Source organism: Dipodomys merriami, unplaced genomic scaffold (genome assembly GCF_024711535.1).
Source record: "Dipodomys merriami isolate MVZ:Mamm:240054 unplaced genomic scaffold, mDipMer1.0.p SCAF_151, whole genome shotgun sequence".
NCBI classification, from domain to species: Eukaryota; Metazoa; Chordata; class Mammalia; order Rodentia; family Heteromyidae; genus Dipodomys; species Dipodomys merriami.
In genome coordinates this window covers 2975601-3001916 of record NW_027202838.1, presented here as the reverse complement: position 1 = coordinate 3001916, position 26316 = coordinate 2975601, and the positions used below count along the sequence as shown (strand labels likewise).

General features: G+C 38.9%; 1 protein-coding gene across 5 annotated transcripts in view; it reads left to right on the top strand.

Moving 5' to 3' along the window:
- Window positions 1-25581, top strand: part of LOC138827148 (meiosis-specific kinetochore protein-like) — a 50589-nt gene extending 25008 nt beyond the window's left edge. The window contains exons 9-15 of one of the 5 annotated variants that reach the window (XR_011371998.1): window positions 1358-1422; window positions 4925-4995; window positions 7900-7980; window positions 15563-15679; window positions 17887-18010; window positions 23933-24014; window positions 25560-25581. Coding sequence is in view for 3 of the 5 variants with exons in the window: in XM_070022626.1 (XP_069878727.1) it covers window positions 1358-1422; window positions 4925-4995; window positions 7900-7980; window positions 15563-15679; window positions 17887-18010; window positions 23933-23964 (490 nt within the window). In the remaining 2 variants the exon portion in view is untranslated. Of the gene's footprint in view, window positions 1-1357; window positions 1423-4924; window positions 4996-7899; window positions 7981-15562; window positions 15680-17886; window positions 18011-23932; window positions 24172-25559 lie in introns of those variants that run through there. The other 4 variants (XM_070022626.1, XR_011371999.1, XM_070022627.1 and 1 more) reach the window with 4 other exon arrangements.
- Window positions 25582-26316: the final 735 nt, after the last annotated feature.

Sequence of the window (26316 nt, the reverse complement as noted above, 5' to 3'; positions counted from 1 at the left end):
TCTACAATAAATTACTCAGAAAAAGCTGGAAGTGGCACTGTAGCTCAAAGTGGTAGAGTACTAGCCTTGAGCACAAATGGACAGCACCGAGGGTTAAGTTCAAGCCCCAGGACAGGGATAAAAGGGACAGGGAAGTGGCATTGTGATTCAAGTGGTAGAGCGCTAGCCTTGAGCTGAAAAGCTGAGGGACAGCGCCCAGGCCCAGAGTTCAACCCCGACAACCAACAACAACAACAAAAGCAAGAAAGTATTTGGACAGTATAAATTTAAAGTGAAATATGAAAGAGTAAAACTATTCTGTTTACTGAATAACTGAATTTAATCAGTCACTAATCTGGAAAATTCTCTTCTCACAGTTTGTTTTCAATTCATTGTCTTTCTCAGAAATTTGTTGTTTTGCTCAGATTTTTTTTTTTTTCTGTCATGGGGCTTGAACTCTGAACTGTCACTGAGCTATTTTGCTCAAGGATAGCCTTCTGCACTTTGAGCCATAGTTCTACTTCTAGTTTTTCAGTGGCTAATTGAAGAAAAGAGCCTCACAGAACTTTTCTGCCTAGGCTGGCTTCAAACTGGGATCCTCAGATCTCAGCCTCTTGAGTAGCTACCACCATAAGCCACTGGCACCCAGCTCAGATCTTGTTTTGATGGACAAATACTAATTCTCTCTTTAATCCTCTCATGCACACTTAGATAAAAATCAAGGGCAATTGAGAGAGAATAAGATACTCATTTCAAAAATTGTTTCTTATATATGAAATCCTTACAATAATCCTAGAAACAGGATTGAGAGGGGTTTTTTTGCTAGTCCTGGGGCTTGAATTTAGGGTCTGAGCACTGCCTCTGACCTTCTTTTGCTCAAGATTAGCACTGTACCACTTGAACCACAGCGCCACTTCAAGCTTTTACTGTTTATGTAGTACTGAGGAATTGAACCCAAGGCTTCATGCTAGGAAAGCACTCTACCACTAAGCCACATTCTCAGATATTTTTTGTATTAATGAGATAAACAAGACCCAAGATAAGTTAAGTAGCTTTCTCAAGGACCTTCAAGTGTGAGTAGCAAAGGTAGGGTTTATACTCAAGTTTGTATGATTCTAAATACTATGCCTTGTCTTCTATACATGTTGTCTCACATTGATAAATTATGAATATACTGTCCTTTATTAAACTATTTGTCCCTAAAGATGAAAGATTATTTGTATGTTTACATGTTTCAGATAATTTCTCTAACTCACTATATTCCATATCAGTTCCATATAAATATCATTTTTATGAATTTATTTTTAAAAATATGACCTAAGGATTCTGAAAAGTGATTGAGAGTTAAGTAAATACCACTAATTTGTTTTGATTATAGATTGATGACATTAGCAGATCAAGATATTTCTCCAAATTCAAAGTGTACTTCAAAGCCAGCATCAGGTAATAGATAATAACACTATTATTTTCATTATTATGTATTTATTTCTACTACAGTATAGCATGTATTAATAAACTAGGTACTCCAGGAAACTGACTTTTTAACCTTGGTTGTATTTGAGAAATAAAGCTGTATGGGTTACCTGGCTGCCAGTGGCTTACGCCTGTAATCCTAACTACTCAGGAGGCTGAGATCTGAGGATCACGGTTCAAAGCCAGCCTGGGCAGGAAAGTCCATGAAACTCTTATCTCCAATAAACCACCAGAAAACTGGAAGTGGTGCTGTGGCTTAAGCTGAAGAGATAAGGGACAGCATCCAGGCCAACTTCAAGCCCCACGACCAACAAAAAAAAAAAAAGATGTATGGGTTAGAAAGTGGATCTTAATTATTCCTATAACATGCCTCATTTATTTATTTATTGAATATTTACTGAATATCTACACTAGGCATTGTTATGTATACTAGGAAATGAAACCCTTTTCTTCGCTTGTAGATTTCAATAGTAGGAGAGGATAATATGCAAATAGATATATTATGGTCATATGTGATGATTGAAAACTAATAGGATCAACAAAGTATCTTGCATTATTATCATTCTTTCATTTGTTTTATTATTTGAATAAATTTAATAAGATATTTATATCCTTTTTAACTTCTGCTACATCTCACATTTCTTTTTTTTAAATTTCCTCCAAGTTTTGTGCTATTTGGGAATAATAAATTGCTATTTCAAGGGACATTAAATGGTTTAAAATGTTTGCATGAACTAGTATATAAATGTACACATACACAATCTTTAAGAAAGAGTTCCATTAAACATTTACTAAATGCCAGGCTTTAGGAGCTGAGTATAGAAATGATGGTCATATTCAGTGCTGATGGCTCACATCTATAATCCTAGTGACTGAGGCTGAATTTGAAGCCAGCCTGAGCAGACAAATATGAGACTCTTTTTTTTTTTTTTTTTGGTCGGTGGTGGGGCTTGAACTCTGGGCCTGGGCGCTGTCCCTCAGCTCTTCAGCTCAAGGCGAGCGCTCTACCACTTGAGCTACAGCGCCACTTCCGGTTTTCTGGTGGTTTATTGGAGATAGGAGTCTCACGGTCTCTCCTGCCCAGGCTGGCTTTGAACCGTGATCCTCAGATCTCAGCCTCCTGAGTAGCTAGGATTACAGGCGTGAGCCACCAGCACCAGGCAAATATGAGACTCTTATCTCCAATTAACCTGCCAAAAGCTGGAAGTGGGAGTGTTGTTCAAGCAGTAGAGCTTCAGCCTTAAACAAAGCAAGAGGCCCCAAGTTCAAGCCTCAGGACCAAAATTGAACTTGCAAAATCACTAATCCTTGGAGGGACTAAAGTACCTTCAACTTTAGAGGGTAAACATTAGGAGGCTTTGTTTTATAGATCAACTAATAAAGGGACTGCAAGAAAAGATGAGAAATGAAAGGAAACATGCCAGGATGATGACTCGTGTGCACTGCTTTCCTTAGATTTGAACTAAAGATGCCTTGTAGATGAGGAATTGGACTTTTATGAATACCTCTCCAATGGTCTGGATCCCTTTTGAATAAGGAGTGTGTGTTGTCTAGCATATTTTTTAGTAAATAATGTTTTGTTTTGAAACCTCCATCTACTTTATCTAATTGGATCACTGTAGTTAACATAATTGTTTTACTGATGTTTAACAAAATTAGGCTAAATGATTGAACTTCTTTGTAAAAAGAAATTCTAATTTAGATTTTTCTATTAAAAAGAGTATAATAAATTTTTATAATTGCTCCTGAAAAAAAAAAAAAGAAAAAGAAAGGAAACATGGTAAAGGTATATAAAAGCCATGATCTTTTCACTTAAGTCTTGCCAAATTGAAAGTTTTGCTTCTGATGGAAGTACTATTTATAAAGCATCTAGGATCATCTAGAATTATGCATGCTTTTGTTTTCTTTTATATATTGATTTTCCTGAAATTTAAAATTAAATCATGTTTTACTCCAAGGTTTTTGTTTTATTTTTGTCAGTCATAGGTCTTGAACTCTGGGCCTGGGCACTGTCCATGAGCTCTTCAACTCAAAGCTAGCACTCTACCATTTGAGCCACAGCACCACTTTTGGTTTCCTGGTAGTTTATTGGAGATACGAGTCTCAGGGACATTCCTGCGCTTTGAACCGTGATGCTCAGATCTCAGTCTCCTGAGTAGCTAGGATTACAGGCATGACCCACCAGAGCCTGACTTCCTAGGTATTTTTTTTTGGGGGGGTCCGGCCATGGGGCCTGAACTCCTGGGCGCTCTTCAGCTCAAGGCTAGCGCTCTACCACTTGAGCCACAGCGCCACTTCCAGCTTTTTTCTTTTTGCTTATGTGGTGCTGAGGAATCGAACCCAGGGCCTCAGGCATGCATGGCAAGCGCTCTACCACTGAGCCACCTTCCCAACCCTTCCTAGGTATTTTTTACATATTAAATTTTTTTTTATTGTTAGATACAGAGGTGATATACAGAGGGGTTACAGTTACATGAGTCAGGTAAAGAGTGTATTTTTTTTTTAAATAATGTTACCCCTTCCCTCACACTCTCCCTGTTTTTTCCCTCTTTTTACATATTAAGTCAGCAAACTCAACTGTGTTTTCTTTGTGTACCAGACTATTTACTAAATGTTAGGGCATTAGGAAATGATGGTTTTCCTGCCCTCAAGATTCCTGTGGTCTATAACAAAGACAGACAGACAGTTTTTTGACTATTGACAAAAGAAGGGCTATAGCAGGATAGGAGATAAAAGGTTTGGATAAGATAAGCAAGGCCTGAGTATGCATTAAATGAGTATAGAACCAGGTATAGTGGAAAATATCAATAGTCGCTGCTACTCAAGGAGGTGTGAGCCAAGATGATGACTTGAGCCCAGCCTGGGCAGTAGAACAAGACCCTGTCTCAAATATTAAACAAACAAACACTGACAGAAAAGTTGCAGTAGAAGGGAAAGCCTGAAACACAGGAAAGAGGAAATGATAGAATAATGAACAAAGAATTTTAATTATACATTTCTACTAAATGAGAGGAAAAAAGAACTTCACGTATTGCTTCTCTGAAACCTGAAGCTCTGGAGATAAAAGTATTTTAAGGAGGGCTGGGAAGGTGGCTCAGTGGTAGAGCGCTTGCCTTGCATGCTCAAGGCCCTGGGTTCGATTCCTCAGCACCACATAAGCAAAAAGAAAAAAGCCAGAAGTGGCGCTGTGGCTCATAGTGGTAGAGTGCTAGCCTTGAGCTGAAGAGCTGAGGGACAGCGCCCAGGCCCAGAGTTCAGGCCCCACGACCGGACCCAAAAAAAAAAAAAAAAAAAAAAAGTATTTTAAGGATATTTTCTCCTATCTGAGGCAAGTGAGTTTATCTAACACGTGTTGTTATTTTTGCCTAAACAATTACAAAAGTACAGTTATTAAAATAATGGTTTTTATTTTGCTTTGTCTTTATTTATAGGGACATGTTAATAAAGTATTAAACTATTCTTTTATTTATAGGTAATGCAGCTTGTGAGGCTTTACTTGCTGAGAAAACTTGCCTTCCAACCCTTCAAAATACAAAGCAAAAAGCAAGTATTGAAGTAGAATAACCATATAAATCATAATTACATTAATAAAGTATATACATTTAAGTAATGCTTTATAGGAATTCTAAATATGTAAGACAATAATTAAAAGCATTTAAAAATTTGGCAATTAGATTATTCTATTTTATGAAAAACTGCAGTATACACATGCATATGTACTGCTTGTAAAATTAATGAAAGAAATAGCATGTATTTTACATTTTTTCAACTCTTCTTTGAATGATTGGATTCCATTAATCATTAATTTAAGTTGTAAATGAGAAATTTAGTATGTATCCAGAGCATCATTTTATGCTGAAGATTACTTGTGAGTCAATGTTAGGCAATATGTTAGAATCTGAAGATCTCTGAACTTTGAATGGCTTTTCATTAATTCTATCTTTTCTTTGTACCATTTCAGTGAGATAAATAGTAACTTATTTAACTGATAGATAGCCAAGAAAACTGAAGCTTAGATTCTCATCATGTATTTAGGAGCTTGTGGCAAGACTTTCTTGATCTAAAACCATACTTTTCCCATTTCAACATACATTGTATAGATTAGGGAACAGAAAGAGCAAAAATGTTAGCAAGGAGACCCGTTAGTAAGAAGTTACAAGGATTTTCTGGTGAGGGTTTGTATTGGCTTTGATCAGGACATTTTATAGGAGAGCTAGGAAGACATACATGGATTGTAGATAGATATGCCTGCAGAGTCCATAGATGGAGAGGAAAAGGAGTAAGAAGTGCTAAGAAAAGCTTCCAAGTTTCACAATCAACAAAGTGAATATACTATCCACAGAACAGGAGAGAGTCTTTGTGAAACAGTCACCTGACAAGAATATTATCCAGAATATATAAAGAACTCAAATATATGAAGAAATAAAAAGGTTAAACACCAAAAAATAGGTAACTCATCATTAAGTGGACAAATGAACTCACCAGACACTTTTCAAAAGAAGTACAAATAACCAATAAAAATGTTCAACATTTTTAGCCATCTGGGAAATATAAATCAAACTATACTGAGATTTCATCTCATCCCAGTTGAGTGGCTAACATCAAGAAAGCAAACAAAGCCAACTGCTAGTGTTTTATGCCTATAATCCTAATTACTTGGGAGATGGAGCTCAGGAGTCTTGTGGTTCAAGGCCAGCCTAGGCAAACATTTCTTTTTTTTTAATTTTAATTTTTTATTGTAAAGATACTATACAGAGGGTTACAGTTACATGAGCAAGGTAATGAGTACACTTCCTATTGAGCATTGTTACCCCCTCCATTGTTTTTCCCCTACCAACCCTATCCTCCCTACCTTCCCCGAGGTTCTTTTCTTTTTTTTAATTGTGATTAAGTGATTACATAATTTCCCAAATTTCACAGTATTGTGGAATAATGATGCTCATTTAAAGTTACAAGTTCATTCTAACTTTCCTGGAGCAAATTGTCTATCACAGTCTATAACATATAACGGTGTACACATGTTATACACCATACATGTGATCAGCAGCATGGGGATATTTGGTAGTGGTTCGACCAGATGAGTGGGAGTTCTTTGTTCCTTAAGTCCTGTTAATTTTGTCGTATCACCTAGCATTTTGGATTTAGCATCCACTTATCAGGGAGACCATGTACTGTTTGTCTCTTTGCTCTTGGCTTACCTCGCTCAACATGATTCCTTCTAGCTCCATCCATTTCCCTGCATATGCCAGGCAAACATTTCTAAGACATACCTCCAACCAATAGCTAGGTCTAATGGTAAACACCTGTCATCCAAGCTTCATGGGAGGCTGATAGTTTTATGGTCCCGGCCATTTGGGTAAAAAGTTCATAAGACACCATCTCAAAAGAAAAAGGTGAGTATAATAGCATTAACCTGTCATCTCAGGTATAGAGACAGGCATCAGGAGAATTGTGGTCAAACATGGAGACTGAACAGTAACAGTACATTACTTCAATGACCAGTGAGTCATTCAAGGAGGAAATCCAAAGTCCCTAGAATCTAATGAAAGTGAAAACACAACATGCTGAAATCACAAGGATACTACTGCAAAGGCAATGCCAAGAGAAACATTTATCGCTATGAGCACTTAGATCAAAATAACAGAGCAATCTCAAATAACCTAATGATGTACCTTAAGCTCTGAGAAAAACACGAACAGTGTTGATGATGTGGGTACCATCAGGAGGGGGAAAGGCTAACAGGGTGAATGAGGATGACTAGTGTCTAAGTAGTTTATTTGCTTTTATGAAAATAGGATAATGAAACCTATTTAAATTGTTTTAAGAAGAGACAAGGTGTATTTGAGGGTGTGTTGGAGGGGATGAATTTGACCAAGATGCCTTATATGAGTATATGGCAATGTCACAATGAAACACTCTTGTATGGTAATAAGAAAATGCCAAAGAGAGAGAGAGAAAAAAGCCAAGAACAAGCCAATTCCAAAGCAAGCAGGCAGAAAGAAATAATAAAGATTTAGGCATTGGGGCTGGGAAGGTGGCTCCACTGAGTGCTTGCCTTGCATGCATGAGGCCCTGCATTCGATTCCTCAGCACCACATAAGCACAAAATGCCAGAAGTGGTGCTGTGCTCAAGTGGTAGAGCACTAGCCTTGAGCAAAAGCAGCTCAGGGACAGTGCTCAGGCCCAGAGTTCAAGCCCCACAACTGGCAAAAAAAAAAAAATAGTAATTTCAACCAGAATATTTTCATATAGTTGTTAGGCCCCTTACAGTTTTCTTGGGAGCTGTTTCACCTAGCTCATACCAGAAAATTCTTTAGTTTCCTGTCCAGTGGCTTAAAATTAACAGATTGAAGATTTTATTGGTTTATTATGATCCAGTCAACTAACTTTAATTGTAGTTTAAAGTATTTTTCTGCCACCCAACCCCTATTTTATAAACATTTATAGAAAACAAATGCTGTTATTCTTGATGAGAAGAACAGATGCCTGTTAACAAGTACTCCATCTTCAAAGAAAGTCGATTTTGTGGTGAGTGTTAGCCTTTGGCATTTATGGTATCTGTTTTCTAACTCCTCTCCCCGTTCTTCTGTTTCTGTCATACCAAGGACATATTGCTTGAAGATAAAAACATCTGTATGTTCATTAGGCATAAACATACTTGCATTAAAAGTACTTTATATGCTTTACATATGTGAAGAAATTAGTACATTGTATCACCAACCACTGTTCTTTTTTTTTTTTGGTCCAGTCGTGGGGCCTGAACTCTGGGCCTGGGCGCTGTCCCTCAGCTCTTCAGCTCAAGGCTAGCGCTCTACCACATGAGCCACAGCGCCACTTCTGGCTTTTTTCTTTTTGCTTATGTGGTGCTGAGGAATCGAACCCAGGGCCTCAGGCATGCAGGGCAAGCGCTCTACCACTGAGCCACCTTCCCAGCCCACCACTGTTCTTTTTATCCCAAAATATATGTAATATAAAATTTAAAATCCTAGCTGTTGAAGAGCATAGTTCAAGTATATTCACATGGTCATTCAGCCATCACCACAATCCAATTCTAGAACATTTTCTATCTTGTAAAACTGAAACTCCTATTAAATGGTAACCTATTAAGTGGTAACTCCCTATTCTTTTCTTCCCCAGCCTCTTCCCTCATTCAGCCTCTTGTAACTACCATTCTTTTTTTTTTTTTTTTTTTTGCCAGCCGTGGGGCTTGAACTCAGGGCCTGGGCACTGTCCCTGTCCCTGAGCTTCTTTTGCTCAGGAAGCTGTATTATTTGTCCTTTGATTTGTTAATTTGTTTGTTGGCAGTCCTGGAGGGTTGAACTCAGGGCTTTATGCTTGCTAAGGCAGTTGCTTTAGCCCTTTTTATTGTAGCTATTTTTGAGATTTTGCCCAGGCCAGCCTAGACTGTCATCTTTTTATTTACATTTCCCACAGTAGCAGGGATGATAGATGAATGCTAGCTTTTTCTGCTGTTTTGGGGTTTCTTAGACATTCTTGCCTTGACATGGAACTGCAATCCTTCTAATTGCAGCTTCCCACATATCTGAGATGACAGGCCCATACCATCAAACCCAGAAATTGGTTGACCTAGGGAGTCTCATTAACTGTTTGCTACAACTAGTTGTTTTTTGTTTTTTGCTAGTCATGGGGCCTGATCCCTAGGCCTGGGCGCTATCCCTGAGCTCTTCAGGTCAAGGCTAGCACTCTACCACTTGAGCCACAGCGCCACTTCCAGCTTTTTCTGCTTACATGGTACTGAGGAATCAAACCCAGGGCCTCCTGCATGCAAAGCAAGCACTCTACCACTGAGCCACCACCTTCCCAGCCCTACAACTAGTCTTGAGCCTCTATCCTCCTGATCTCAGCTTCCAGCATAGCTGGGGTTACAGGCTATCATTTTCTAACTTGAACTCTAATTCACATTTTGTATAATGTACAATGCGACAGTATATGTAAAACTGTGTTTTTTGTACACTCACAAGATTGTGTAACCATCACCATAATCAAATTCAAGAACACTTTATCATCTCATTAACAGTCACTCCTTATTCCCTATCCCACCCTCCAGCCTCTAAAGCTAATAGATTAGTTTATCCTTATAGGTTTGCTCTTCCTAGATATTTTATGTAAGTAACTTGTGGCTTACTGTGCCTGGCTTCTTTCACTTGACATAATATTTTTAAAATTCATGTTGTGTAGCATCACCAGGACTTCATTACTTTTCCTTGATTAAATAATATTCTACTATATGGATCTACCACATTTTTTTACCAACTCAGTTTATGGTGTTTGTTTCTTCTTGTTATCTATTTTGATTGCTATAAAAGTTTGTGTGTAAGTTTTTGTGTGAAAACATGTTGGTTTCTTTAGTATATACCTAGGAGTAGTAGTTGAATTGCTGGTTCATATAACTAACTATATAGGTTTAATAACTTTTTGAAGTGGGCTTTTAAAATTTTTGTTTATTCTTTTCTTTTTGGTGCCTGTCCTAGGTACTATCCCTGAGCTTTTTTTACTCAAGGTGAGCACTTTACCACTTCAGCCACAGCTCCACTTCCAGCTTTTTGATAGTGAATTGAAAATCAGAATCTCACGATCTTTCCTGAACCTCTATCCTCAGATCTTAGTATCCTGAGTAGCTAGGATTACAGTCATGAGCCACTGGTGCCCAATAAAGTTTTACTTTTTTTGGGGGGGGGTCCAGTTGTGGGGCCTGAACTCTGGGCCTGGGCGCTGACCCTCAGCTCTTCAGCTCAAGGCTAGCACTCTACCACTTGGGCCACAGCACCACTTCCGGCTTTTTTCTTATGTGGTGCTGAGGAATCAAACCCAGGGCCTCGAGTATGCAAGGCAAGTGCTCTACCACTGAGCCACCTTCCCAGCCCAAGTTTTACTTTTTTAAGTGATATAATGCGCATTCAACTTAAAGTGTACTATTCCATGTTTTGTAGCTTAGTCTTGCATATGTGCTGTCATCATATTTAATTTTAGAATATTTTTAATTACCACTGAAAAAAATCTCCACATCCTTAACATCTTACACCCCTTGCTTCTTCACCCTGCTCTTCCTTCAGTTCTGTTCTGGACATTTCACACAAATGGAATAAAATATTATAGTCTCTTTTATGACTAACTTCTCTCACTTCACATAATGTTTTTATGGTCCTGGTAATTAAACACAGGGATTTATGTGAGCCAGGTAAGCTGTGTACCACTAAGCTACCCAAGCCCTAGTACAATGTTGCTAAGATTTACCTATAGCTCAAGCAGAAAAGGTCAGATAAGTTGATGTTAGGGAAATGAACCCTAAGATATGTATTCAAATGTTTTTTTCTTTCAGGCAATTGTTTCTAACACATTTATAAGATTATTTCTTTGTTGCTTTGTATGTCCCTCCCCCACAGTATAACCCCTGCTTTCACTGTATTTGATGTTGGTATAATTTGTGGAGGGGAAGGGAAAAAACAAATTGTTTAAATAGGGATACAGGTGGACCCATTGCAACAATGAGATGTACAAGTCATTATGTCAAAAACGAACTTTACAACTTTGGTGGAGGGGGGTATGGGAAGGGTTGGGAAGGGGAAACAAAGGAGGAGGCTACAATGCTTGATAAGAAATGTACTCATTATCTTGCCCATGTAATTGTAACAGTATTTTCACAATAAAAAAAAAAGATTTACCTATAGCATCATGCTTCAATACATCATTCCTTCTTAAGACTGCGTAATATGTTGATGGAAATTTCAGTTATTTCCATTTATAATTATTATAACATTGCTATAAACATCTCATTTGTTTACCAACTTTATGTGGATGGATGTTTTTGTTTGTCTTTGATATTTACCTAAAAATGGAACTTCTATATTATATGAAAACTGATTTCAGTAACTTCCAGACTTTCTCCAAAATGTGTCTGAACAAGTTTGCATTTGAGGCTAGCCTGGGCTATATACAGATAATCCTTATTTTGAAACAAAAACATTCAAGCCCTATAACAAAACAAAAGCATTCCCAACAACAGCATATGAGTGTTCTGATTTCTCCTATCATCATCCATTCTTTGGGATGTGAAATGATAGCTCTTTGTGATTGTGATCTTGCATATCTTACTTAATTGGAGATAGTCTTACAAACTTTCCTGCCCTAGCTGGCTTTGATGTGATCCTTAGACTTCAGCCTCCTGAGTAGCTATAATTATAGGCCTGAACCACCAGCATATTTATGTATTCTGGATACTAGATCCTTATTTATCTGCAAATCTTTTCTCCCATTCTTTTATTTTTTTTAATCTACTTTCTGAGTCCTACCCACTGCCCAGAAAGCCTGGGGCTCCTGGTGCTGCAGCCAGGTCTCGGCTTCCTCCCCGTCTCCATGTTCTTCCCTGGTTCTTCTCTCCTGGCCTTCCACTCCCTTTCTTCCCAATGCCTCCTGCCCACCTGCTTTCCCCTCTTCCCCTCCAGTCTCTCCCTCCTGTTTGTGCCTTGGCAGCTGCTTCCAATGCAGCAAGATGCACCTCTTTTCTCCCATTCTGTGGGCACATACTAGGAAAGTATTTAAAAATACTTTGAAAAGGGCTAGGAAGGTGGCTCAGTGGTAGAGTGCTTGCCTTGCATGCATGAGGTCCTGGGTTTGATTCCTCAGCACCATATTAGCAGAAAAAGCTGGAAGTGGTGCTGTGGCTCAAGTGGTAGAGTGCTAGCCTTGAGCTGAAGAGCTGATGGACAGCACCCAGGCCCAGAAAATTCCTTGAGAATATTCAATGACTTGGCATTTTTAGGCCCCATTTTTTTTTTTTTTTTTTTTTTGTCAGTCATGAGGCTTGAACTCTGGGCTTGGGCGCTGTCCCTGCACTCTTCAGCTCAAGGCAAGTGCTTTACCACTTGAGCCACATCGCCCCTTCCGGTCTTCTAGTGGTTTATTGGAGCTAAGAGCCTCACGTACTTTCCTGCCTGGGCTGGCTTTGAACTGTGATCCTCAGATCTCAGCCTCCTGAGTAGCTAAGATTACAGGCCTGAACCACTGGTGCCCCACTTTGGCCCAAATATTATTACCAACTTAATCTACTAATAATTGCTTTTGGGTTGAACCACAGATTGAAGTAACACACACACACACACACACACACACACACACACACACACACACACACAAATACCCTTCATATATAAGCTCAACCACAGATTGCAGTAACACACACACACACACACACACACACACACACACACACACACACACACACACACAAATACCCTTCATATATAAGCTCTCAGCCTTAGGTACCCACTCTAAAGACGGCTAGTTGTTAAGGACCTATGGACAACTTAATTCTCTAGGATATCATTTTAGTATGACAGTGGTAAGAGTATCTAAGGCACACATGGAGAAGCATGAAAATTTTCTGTTCTCCTAAGAGCAAGAGAATGTAAGTAAGAGTAGCTATCTCTTAGCTTCCACCCAGTGTGTCTGATAATCTATTCTAGGCATCTATGAAAGTGGTGTAGCCTAGGTTGAGACCAGATTACCCTAGTCAGATCTAGCTTGTCAACATGCTTAATCCTCTTAAAGCTAAAGTTTATAGATCCTGAACATACTTTTAGGTATTTTTAACTTTGATTCATAAATACATGGTGATTTCAGTAATATGATAGATAGATGGATGGATAGATAGATAGATAGATAGATAGATAGATAGATAGATAGATAGATAGACAAATATAGCACTCAGAAGACAGTTCTATTTCTGGAGATAGACATTTAAAAAAACTCACCTTGGGAAGTGGTGCTGTGGCTCAAGTGGTAGAGCTCTAACCTTGAGCTAAAGAGCTGAGGGTGGTGCCTAGAGTTCAAGCTCCATGACTGATAAAAAAAAAAAAAGAGAGAGAGAAATATTATTTAAGAGCAGAGAAACAAGTGGCACATGGTCTCCCCAAAATGCAAGGAGATATGACAAAGTAAAGAGTACTCAAGAAACAAAGGACTTACACTCAATTTGTCATATCATTTCTAAGTGACTCCATGTTTTTGAACACATATATGGTATAGATATGAGCACATCTGAGGGGAGCTAGGAGGAGGGCACAGAATCAGAGGGAAATGGGAAAATATACAACAGAGGGGCGCATCAACTGCACTAGACATTGATGAAAACGAATGAAGCAACTCAAGGGCAGTGATGGGAAGGAGGGAAGGAGAAGGAAAGAGGGAACAGCTTAAGCAAAAGGAAAGAAATGTACATACTACCCAATATGGAAGAAATAGGTTTTTGTTTTGTTTTTTTTTTGTTTTTTTGTCGGCCGTGGGGCTTGAACTCTGGGCCTGGGCGCTGTCCCTCAGCTCTTCAGCTCAAGGCGAGCGCTCTACCACTTGAGCTACAGCGCCACTTCCGGTTTTCTGGTGGTTTACTGGAGATAGGAGTCTCACGGTCTCTCCTGCCCGGGCTGGCTTTGAACCGCGTTCCTCAGATCTCAGCCTCCTGAGTAGCTAGGATTACAGGCATGAGTCACCAGCGCCCGGCTAATAGTTATATTATTAAATCTCATAGAATTCACAAACATCAGAGACCATGATAATGACAATTTTCCTTATGAAGTTAAAATGTGTTTGTGATTTTAAGTATCACTATCTCATAATACTGTGAAATTTATGTAATCACTTAATCTCAATAAAAAATATTTTTTAAAAATTCACCTAGGTAGATAAGAAGAGGAAAGAACAAAACACTGGAGTATGTTTATACTTAAACACAAGGAAGCCAGGTACAGGGTGGCTCATACGTGTGTAATCCTAGCTACTCAGAAGGCTGCAGTCTGAGAATTGAGGTTCAAGGTTCAAAGCTACACTGGCAAAGAAAAGTCCATGAGATTCCTATCTCCAGTCAATCACACATATACACACAGAAAAGCTGGAAATGAAACTGTGGCTCAAGTTGTAGAGTTCCAGCATTCAGGGAAAAAAAGCTAAGGGACAGCACTCAGGTCCTGAGGTCAAGACACAAGCGCGCGCACACACACACACACACACACACACACACACACACACACACACACACACACACACACACACACACACACACACACACACACACACACACACACACACACACACACACACACACACACACACACACACACACACACACACACACACACACACACACACACGGTGGGAGACATGGTTGCCAGGTAGTCAAATTTCATTAGTAAGAATCAGTAAATATAATGGATGGATGAATTAAAATAGATTTATACTAAGGCAAAAAATTCTGTTTGAGAAGTAACTTTAAGGGGCTGGGAAGGTAGCTCAGTGGTAGAGCACTTGCCTTGCATGCTCTAGAGGCCCTGGGTTCAATTCCTCAGCACCACATAAGAAAAAAGAAAAAAAAGCCGGAAGTGGCGTTGTGGCTCAAGTGTAGAGCGCTAGCCTTGAGCTGAAGAGCTGAGGGACAGCGCCCAGGCCCAGAGTTCAGGCCCCACGACCAGACCCCCAAAAAAGAGAAGTAACTTTAAGATAAAAAATCATTAGGATCTTTCTTTACATTGATTTGTACACAGGTAAACATTTTTGGAAAATTATTTCCTAACATCCATAATTATATTCATTCATATGAAATTGTTCATAACTCAAATTCACAAGAAAATGCTTCCAATAATATAGTATTTTTTTTTTTTTTTTTTGGGTCCGGTTGTGGGGCCTCAGCTCTTCAGCTCAAGGCGAGCGCTCTACCACTTGAGCTACAGCGCCACTTCCGGTTTTCTGGTGGTTTTATTGGAGATAGGAGTCTCACGGTCTCTCCTGCCCGGGCTGGCTTTGAACCGCGATCCTCAGATCTCAGCCTCCTGAGTAGCTAGGATTACAGGCGTGAGCCACCAGCGCCCAGCTTATAGTATTTTTAACTTTAGCTTAATTACTTAAAAAATAATTGCTTTTGAAACTTGTACAAAAGAGTAACCTATTCTTTTTTTTTTTTTTTAATTTTTTTATTGTAAAGATACTATACAGAGGGTTACAGTTACATGAGTGAGGTAATGAGTACACTTCCACTTCCTCTTGAACATTGTTACCCCCTCCATTGTTTTCCCCCTACCATCCGTAACCTATTCTTTTATAGGTTGAATTGTCCTCAGTGCGAAAAGCAACTTTTGAAGAACTGTTTCCAAATGTCAGCAATTATGTTAATTCAGATGAAGTCACTCCTATATCAAGTTCACAAGAAAATTCAAATGAGGTAGCATTTTCAATTTACCTGTAACTACTGAAATAGTTGTATTAGATACTCTGAGAAGTCTAACTCAGTTGAGGCTAACATCATTTATGTGGGATGAAGAATCAGATATATGATTTGTAAATATTTACTCTAACTCTGTGGACTGCCTTTCCACTATTGATACGGTCTTTTGATGCACGAAACTTTTAAATTTACATGAAGTCTAATTATCTATTTTTTTCGTGGTCAATAACAAATGATAACCAAAAGAAAGTAAGAGTAGGCATACTTACATAAATTGACACATAAACTATTATAAGTTTGAGAAGATTACTCAATAACAATAAAGAATAAAGGGAATGTAACAGATGAGCCACAGCTCTACTTCTATTTTTTGATGAATAATTTAAGACAAAAGTGTCATGGACTTTCCTGCCTGGGCTGGCTTTGAACTGTCATCCTCAGATCTCAGTCTTCTGAGTAGCGAGGATTACAAGCATGAGCCACCATCTCTGCGATGAAAAGCTTTTAATAGTGAATATTTAGCAAAGGTTTTGTTTTGTTTTATTTATTGGTCATGGGGCTTGAACTCTGGGCTTGAGCGTTGTACTTAACGCTCTTCAGCTCAAGGTGAGCGCTCTACCACATGAGCCACAGCGCCACTTCCAGTTTTCTAGTGCTTTATTGGAGATAAGAGTCTCATGGATTTTCTTGTCCAGGCTGGCTTTGAACTGTGATCCTCAGATCTCAGCCTCCTGAGTAGCTAGAATTACAGGCATGAGCCACTGGCACCCGACAGCAAAGTTCTTTCTTGGGAGAGGAGTAGGAGAGAGAGGTCATTAGTCCTGTTTGGAGGCTTTCTTATTCTAGCATCTATTAGAAATTACATTTAAATAGTAACAATGACATTTTAAATACTAAGTTTATCTAAACCTTTGTTGTCCTGTTGTATAAACTGACAAAAGTTTCCAAAGAAAATGTATTTTGTATAATTTAGCAATAAGACAGTTGTCACACAGTTGAGAATAACACAAGTAGTCTCTAGTGATCTTTAGGACAATTTGCCAATTGAAATTAACTATAGTTTATTACTTGTGATGTGAAACTGACTTGAGCATGACATTGCTCCCAACCACAACCCATTTCCAACTGTCCAACATGAATTTCAAGGATCTGGATACTGGATTTCTCATTTTGAAATCCTTCAGTTTGTATTTTTTAAATATAACTTTCAGATTTCCACAATTGGAAATTATTTTAAGGGAACATGTAAAACAAAATATAAATGTCACTGTGGCCCTGGGAGACAGGTACACAGTCATCACATACACATATATGTAGTTGGAAGCCACCTCCTGCATTTCTATTGCATTTTGTAACTTCTACTTTAAGCCACAATTCAAACAAAGTACTTTGATGAACTACTTATCAGCCTTTCATTGCTGATAACCCCTGTTTCCTTTGCCCTTATCTTCTCTGCACCTTGTCTCCTATAAACTTTAGCTTCAGCTCCACTTTCTCAATTTCTGTGATAGGATGAAAGTGTATATAGATGCAGGAAAAGATACCATACCTATGAAAGAAAAAGTTGTATGCAAACAATAGAAAATAGGGGCTGGGAAGGTGGCTCAGTGGTAGAGCGCTTGCCTTGCATGCCTGAGGCCCTGGGTTCAATTCCTCAGCACCACATAAGCAAAAAGAAAAAAGCCGGAAGTGGCACTGTGGCTCAAGTGGTAGAGCGCTAGCCTTGAGCTGAAGAGCTGAGGGACAGCGCCCAGGCCCAGAGTTCAGGCCTCACGACCACACCAAAAAAAAAAAAAAAAAAAAGAAAGCAGGGCATTATAAATTAGACACGCCCATGCATGCATGCACATACACACAAGAAGTCTTTAATATTGAAGTGAGCATGGACAGTTTCAGATTTCAAACTGAATGAATCTACATACACAAAGGCACCCATGAACACACAAACACTTGTAATATTATTTATCTCAGGAAAGTATCAGAACCCAATACCAACCTACAGTATATCATGTGTTTTATAGTCATTCTCTATTGAATGCAGAACCCATATTAAATCGGGTGAACACATGCCAGCTAGTGTCTGGAATGGAGTAAGCATTTAAAAAACACTCAACTATTAATATCTATGACATTGGAAACAAAATAGAATAAAAACATAGCCCTGAGTTAATTCAATCACTGCTTTTCTTTTCTTTTTTTTTTAGTTTCCTTTAGATGAACCAGAAATGTGTTACATTATTAGGGCATCACCTGGAACTAGACAAATTAAAAATAAAGATGTTATTATAAAGAAGAAGAAATATTCCCCTCCTAAGGATGTTCCTCAAGGTATAGTAACATGAATACAGAGCTTATTCTTTGGATTATGTGTATTTTTTCCATTGTAAATCCTTATCTACACAGAAAATTTGGTTTATAAATTACATTTTGAGTTCTTGCACAAAATAGAAATGATGATAAAGTTGTAAACATCTCATCAGGTACTGTATCATCTGAGCCAATGTCACCAGCCCTTTTTTTCTTTCCTTTTCTTTTTTTTGGGGGGTCCAGTCATGGGGCCTGAACTCTGGGCCTGGGCGCTGTCCCTCAGCTCTTCAGCTCAAGGCTAGCACTCTACCACTTGAGCCACAGCGCCACTTCCAACTTTTTTTTTTCCTGCTTATGTGGTGCTGAGGAATCGAACCCAAGGCTTTCTTTCTTTCTTTCTTTCTTTGTCAGTCGTGGGGCTTGCACTCTGGGCCTGGGTCACCAGCCCTTTTCTGCTTTAGTTATTTTTCAGTTTGGGTTTCATGTGTAGCTAGGACAAGAGACATGCTCCAGCCTACCTGTTGGCTTACTAATTGAGATAGGGTCTTGGTAAGTAGCTGGAATTACAGGTATGAACCACTGTGCCTAGCCCTTATCCTATTTACTTTTTCATAATAGATAGGATGTGTACTCTCATCTCCATTTTATATATTAATACTAAAGGCTAAAGAGCTCCACAGTTTATCTAACACCTACTAGGTAGTGGAAAGAAGTTCACTCTTTCAAAGCTTCTAAATTCAAAATAATGTGCTTTTCTTGTGTATTTTTAATTACCCTGAATATCTGATTTTTTTTTTGGGGGGGGGGGGGTCCAGTCATGGGGCCTGAACTCTGGGCCTGGGCGCTGTCCCTCAGCTCTTCAGCTCAAGGCTAGCACTCTACCACTTGAGCCACAGCGCCACTTCTGGATTATTTTTTTTTTTGCTTATGTGGTGCTGAGGAATTGAACCTAGGGCCTCAGGCATGCAAGGCAAGCGCTCTACCACTAAGCCACCTTCCCAGCCCCAATCTGATTCTTTTTTTTTTTTTTTTTTTTGGGGGGGGTCCGGTCATGGGCCTGAACTCTGGGCCTGGGTGCTGTCCCTCAGCTCTTCAGCTCAAGGCTAGCGCTCTGCCACTTGAGCCACAGCACCACTTCCAGGTTTTTTTCTTTTTGCTTATGTGGTGCTGAGGAATCGAACCCAGGGCCTCAGGCATGCAAGGCAAGCGCTCTACCACTGAGCCAACTTCCCAGCCCCCCAATCTGATTCTTTAGTGGAGCTTTGAAACCTTTTTATGAGGAAGCAACCAGTAAAACTGAGATTGAGATTTTTATATAACTTTGATGTCTCCAAGCTGTCTTATGTTATCATTTATGTTATCTTATGTTCTCATTTCCTCCATCTTGCCTGCCCTGAACACTCTTTATGTCCACAGAGACCTCTTCTTAAATAAGTTCCTAGAATATTTAACTCAGTACTCTTCATTTGACACTTAATTGCATTAGGGTCATTTTACCTTTCTTCTGTTTTTTCATCCTATCTGCTGAAACTTTTGGCTATACCATCTGTGAATCAATATAATCCAACAGTTGGCCATTTCTCTTTCCAATAAAGCAAACAGGTACACTACTCAAAGTTCTCACCTGAAGGATTTCTTTTCATCAGTCTCCTTCAGGGATCTGTCAGAACAATATGTAAACCAAACCTGAGCTTTCTCTTCCATATTTTTCTCTACTGATTGTAGAGAAAAATTCATCATAAGTGCAGGCTGAGAGATAGTAGTCTAGATAAAATGGTGTCTGTGACATTTAGGCTTTTTTTTTTTTTTTTGGTCAGTTTTGGGTGCCATAGCACCACTTCCAGTTTTTTGGTAGTTAATTAGATAAGAGTCTCACAGACTTTCCTGCCGAGGTTGGCTTTGAATCATGATCCTCAGATCTCAGCCTCCTCAGTAGCTAGGATTACAGACATGAGTTACCAGTGCCTGGCTCAGGCTATTTCTTCATATAGTTTGTTTGTGCTGGCAGTACATGTTCAAGTCCATTCTTATATACACCACTATCATATTGGTTAGCCGTTAAGGCTAGTAATAGACCCGATGATATTTTTAGAAAAGATTATTTATCCTCTGAGAATGACAGCTTTATTCCAAAATCCTGAGTCCATATTGTGATTCACCTATAAGGGACCTGTCAAAGGTTCTAAATAACATCTCTGTCACTGACTCTTCAGACACTAGTGGGTGTGATGGGCCATTTAATGCAACTAGCAGAACATCTGATATGTGTGTGTATGATGTGTTAGAATGTTAACAAGTGACAAGTGTCAGTGTCTTACACCTATAATCCTAGCAAATTAGGAGGCTGAGATTTGAGGATTATGATTCAAAGCCAGACAGAGCAGAAAAATCTGTGATACTCTTATCTCTGATTAAGCAGAATAAAATGGATAAATGAAGCTGTGGTTCAAGTGGTAGCACTAACCTTGAGTGCGCACACACACACACACACACACACACACACACACACACACACACACACACACACACACACACACAATGTTCACAAGTCAAAATATAAAACCCCTAATTTGATCTGTCTGATTAGTTTATGATGTCAGATCTTGCCAAAATTCTGGGTTTCAGTGTGCAACAAATCTAAATCAAAATGTAGTGGGAGGGGAGGGGGCAGGGGGGGTTCCCAATGTTTTTTTTGTTGTTTTGTTTTTTTTTTGGGGGGGGGTCCGGTTGTGGGGCCTGAACACTGTCCCTCAGCTTTTCAGCTCAAGGCTAGCGCTCTACTACTTGAGCCACAGCGCCACTTCTGGCTTTTTTCTTTTTGCTTATGTGGTGCTGAGGAATCGAACCCAGGGCCTCATGCATGCAAGGCAAGCACTCTACCACTGAGCCACCTTTCCAGCCCCCCCCCCAATGTTTTTTGAATGTTGAGCTAATGCTGCCACCTCCTGGCTTCTTTCTAGGCTCTCACCCTAACAGTAGCCTCCTCACCTAAGTAATTCCCTTTCAACTACTGGCCACTTGTCTCTGCCTTCCTTTAGTAAAAATAGCCAAGACCCAAGCTAACTTGTGATCATGTTGTTTTAAATATATATATTTTTAGTCCTGGCATTTAATGTTTTAGCTAGTTTGGCAGTAATCTAATCAGAGTTATAAGGTGAAGCTCACTTTGATGGTCTAAGACCCTGTGCAGTAGGCTGATTTTTAATAACTGGCCTTAAGCTAATTAAAGGAAAATTAGCACAAGTGATTTATCCAGTAAAAAATTATTAAGTGGCTGTCACATGCTAAATACATGCAAATAGTTGTTGGTAATATTAAGATAATGACATAGCTACCCTCTTCAGAATGTTTATACTTTCTTAAGGTAGTCAGATAGATAAAAAAAGGTCCAAAGGGCTTTAACAGCGATATATGCAGGAATCTGTTGGCATTCACAGTGAATGTGGGCATCTTCTAGAAGATCATCTCAGGCCCACAGGGACATCTTTGGGATAGACTTTCTAGGAAGAGGAGTCAACTTAAAACCACTGTGGCTAGCTGGGTGCCATGGGCTTACACCTGTGATCCTAGTTACTCTTGAGACGGAGATCTAACAATTGTGGTTCAAAGCCACCATGTATCTGAAAGTTCTATATCCAATTAACCAGCCAGAGTACTAGGCTGGAGGCATGGCTCAAGTAGTAGAATGTCAGCTATGAGGGTAGAAACATCAAAACAATCAACAACAAAGCTTCAATGGCTTAAAGACATCTCAGCTAAAGAATATTGGGCTTGAATGGAGATTGGAGTAGTACAATAGGTGCTACTGAGTCAAGTAGTAATTGGGAGCAGATGATTGGAGAACCTCCTATGACATGTTAACTTTTCATTTTATTCTGGTAAAATTTTCTTTTTTTATTTGGTCACTTTGGCAAGAAGTGTGGAGGTGATTTGAAAAGAAAAGAACTGAAAGTAGAAAGGCTAGGTGTGAGCTTTGAAAAAGTCTGTATGAACAAAATTGAGAAATGCACACATAGGATAGAGTATCTCACAGAGTGGTATTCACACCACCTGAGGAATTTATAATGAAAATTACCAGGACATTGCCTCAGCAATCTGATTCAGGAGTTCTGAAGTTTGAGAACAAGTCTAAACTAAAGTCTAAAATATATGTAACATTTAATATATAATCACACACATATATGCATGTATGCCCTATAGTTTACAAACCTTCGTCACTAACTGAGCAGGGTAGTGTAAAGAAGGATGATTAGGAGATTTATAAGTCCTTAGTATTATCAAGTTGGAAATTAGCATGCTATAATATGGTGGCAAAATAAAGGCTGTACATATGGACATTGAGAAGTTAAAGGGAATGTGAAGTCTAGATAGTTGAGTGAACTGATGGCACCCACTTGGAAAATTAGCCAGCACTGATACGGACAAAGCCTTTAATAAATAAATGGTGTCTGAACTTAGAAAAGACTAGAGAGTAAGAGAGGGAAAACGTCCTAGTGTACTTATGAATCATTTGAAGATCATGTTCAGATGGAGATTTTGATAATTAGATTTAGAATGAGACATTCTACATTCCTAACAATATTCTTTTTTTTTTTTTTTTTTTTTTTTTGTCGGTCGTAGGGCTTGAACTCTGGGCCTGGGCGCTGTCCCTCAGCTCTTCAGCTCAAGGCTAGCACTCTACCACTTGAGCCACAGCGCCACTTCCGGTTTTCTGGTGGTTTATTGGAGATAGGAGTCTCACGGTCTTTCCTGCCCAGGCGGGCTTTGAACCGCGATCCTCAGATCTCAGCCTCCTGAGTAGCTAGGATTACAGGCGTGAGCCACCAGCGCCCGGCTTCCTAACAATATTCTAAGTGATGCTAATGTCCACAGATCCTAGAAGATCAAAGATAGAGTGTGCACCCCACACTGTCTTGGTTGTCTAGTACTTGGACCCCTCGCTCAAAGATTCTGATCCAGTTGGCATGAAGTGTAACCAAGATTCAGGGTTGTTTTTTTTTTAATCTCATGTAATTCCGAGGTGCAACAAAATTTCAGTACCATGGGTAGTGGCTGATTAGGTAAAGGAGTAAGATGTATCTTAATGTGAAAGTGGACAATAGGTAAAACTAGCTCTGTGAATCTCCTGGTACAAGACCTGGGGGGACAAATTTGGATTCAACAAAGAATAGAAGGCAAAGGATAGAATGTGGGGGCTTTTGCCTAGGGGTACTGAAGAGGACAAGGATGAACGCACAGCTGGATCCAGTCTTTCAGGTTACAAAACTGAGATTACAGGCTCTGCAATTGCAACTGACAATTGTTGTTGGCTTTCCTTTTGAATATTATTGAGAAGACTTCCTTACATTTAAAAAAATGTATATATGTGTATATACATATGTATACATATATGTGTATATTATATATTATATATATTATATATTATATGTATACATATGTGTATATATATATACATATGTGTGTATATATATATATATATATATATATATATACACATATAAAATCTCCATGTGTTCAATAAAGGGTGAGCCAGGTAATCCTTTTTGTTGGTGGTGGTGGTGGTGGTGGTCATGGGGCTTGAACTCTGGGCCCGAGTGCTGTCCCTGGGCTCTTCAGCTCATGGCTAGCGCTCTACCACTTGAGCCACAGTGCCACTTCCAGTTTTCTGGTGATTTATTGGAGATGAGAGTCTCACAGCCTTTCCTGCCTGGGCTGGCTTTGAACTGCAGTCTTCAGATCTCAGCCTCCTGAGTAGCTAGGCATGAGCCACAGGCATCTGACTCTTTTCTTTTTTTTAGTAGTCTCTGGATTTGTTGCCTAAAGGCATGATGCAGTTGAACTACAGTGACCTGGACAAGAGCTCTCATTTCCAGGGACTAGTTATTCAAAATTGTTCAGCACTTGCTTCTGAATGAAGTAACCTATTGTTATATCTTTCTCCAGATATTATAACGCAAACGAATGGCGGTACTTAACAGCTGTGTCTGAATTTGAATTTTCACTGCTTTGAAGATATGAATATGAAGTCAGTCTGTACAAGCAGAATGCCTACCTGAAATTATATGAAATGAAGAATTAAAATTCTCTAATTACTTCTGCTATATCTCTATGTGAAAAAATGTATTAATGTTCTTTTTCTTTCTTTTAATTAGTTAAAAAATATTGTTATGAACTTAAGGAAAGGGAGATAAGAGATTTTTTCTTTGTTAAAAAAAGAAATTCTTCTTAAATATATGTCTAAATATACTTCATAAATATATGTATTTGTATTGTAAAATAACCTAATAGCTGATAGTAGAAGAGTATATACTAAAATGGTTTAACTGTTCAGAAAGAGACAGCACAAGTGTACTTGTAACTTCCTTGGATTGTTTTTTTCCCCTAATGTCTATTCTTTGTGTAGACTAAAAGTATTAAAGTTGTTGAAGTGCTAAAAGTGAAAATGCTTATGTTACAAGCTATTTTTAACAGAACTTAATTGAAACCACATGAGTGAGAGACATAATTCCAAGTGTGACTAAAAGAAACTCTATACTCAGGATTTGCTGAAGTAAGGGAATATACAATATGTACAGTCAATCATACACTAAGCATTTGCTATATTATCTCATCCCAACCAGCCTTCTTTAGCTATTACTATCTATAGGAATAATATTAGTAGTAGTTTGGTAATAAAACTCGTGGCATCTAGACATTGCCCTTCCTCTTAACACACACACACACACACACACACACACACACACACACACACACACACACACACACACACACACACACACGGAGTAATTCTATTGTCAGTGAGTGGAAGTTATAAAATTGTTGAGTTTTGTTTTCTGATGGTTTTACTTACATTATACATAAAAGTAAGAAAGTTTCAAAGCTGCTTCATTATCAAGGAAAATCATAATATGTAGAGGTAATTTGAGGTTAAGTAACCTGTATAATTTTTTTTTTCATTTTTTGTGCCAGTCCTGTGGCTTGAACTCAGGACCTGGGCACTGTCCCTGAGGTTCTTTTTACTCAAGGCTAGTTCTCTACCACATGAGCCACAGTGCCACTTTCAGCTTTTTCTGCTTATGTGGTGCTGAGGATTTGAACCCAGGGCCTCATGCATGCAACGCAAACACTCTACCACTAAGCCACCTTCCCAGCCCCACTTCTGGCTTGTTATATTTATATGGTACTAAGGAATGGAACCCAAGGCTTCATGCATGCGAGGCAAGCATTCTACCACTAAGCCATTTTCCCAGTTCCATAATATTTTTTTTTGTTGGTTGTGGGGCTTGAACTCTGGGCCTGACTGCTGTCCCTGAGCTCTTCAACTCAAGGCTAGCACTCTACCACTTGAGCTACAATGCCACTTCCGTTTTTCTGGTGGTTTATTGGAGATAAGAGTTTCATGGACTTTCCTGCCCAGGCTGGCTTTGAACCATGATCCTCAGATTTCAGCCTCCTGAGTAGCTAGAATTACAGGCATGAGCCACCAGTGCCTGGCCCATAATATTTATTTTTAAGTGAGCCTTAGGAAGATGTTCTTGTAAATGATTTAGCTTTTTTTTTTTTTTTCTAGAGCTGAAGACCGAACTCAGGACCTTGCACTTGGCAGGCCAAGGGCTCTTCCACTGAGCTAAATCTCCAACCCATCGTAAATGATTGAATAAGACCTTAAACCACAACTGAAGTTATTTTTAACACTGGTATGTATGGTGAGGAATGTAGAAAAGAACATTAATAGCAGAGCTTACACAGAAATTTAGACCTGTATTTCAAATCAGTATTCAACTTAGTGAGAAACTTGTATAATAAAGTAGAGCTGTGATAGGCAATAGGAGACTAAGAAATTATATAGAAAGTTTGTTGCCTGCCTTGAAGGAGTTAACAATCCAAGGGAAAGAATGAGAATGAATTATTTGATAGTTGCTGATCCGATAGTGGATTCCTGAATTGGGTTCTTGGATTGGGACTGGTCACATAAGAGGACATAACATTTGATAGTTTCATGTTACTAATAAGGAAAATATATGAGACATAAACACTTGGCCATAATGATAGAGGTTAGAAAACGATAGAGAAAAATAGGATTTGAAGACAAAACTACTAGAGTGTAGTAATTTTGTCTTAATTGACTTGTGTAAATCTATATAATACAGGGGAGAATGAGACAGAGGAAGAAGTTAAAAGAGGCATTCAAGGTTTCAGAATCAGGATATTACTTTCTTTTTTCAGTTCTAGGAATTAAATGCAGGGCCTTATATATGCTAGGCAAGCGTTTTACCATTTGATCTAGACCTTGTGATTTTGTTTTTGAGACAATCTTTTACTGTTAC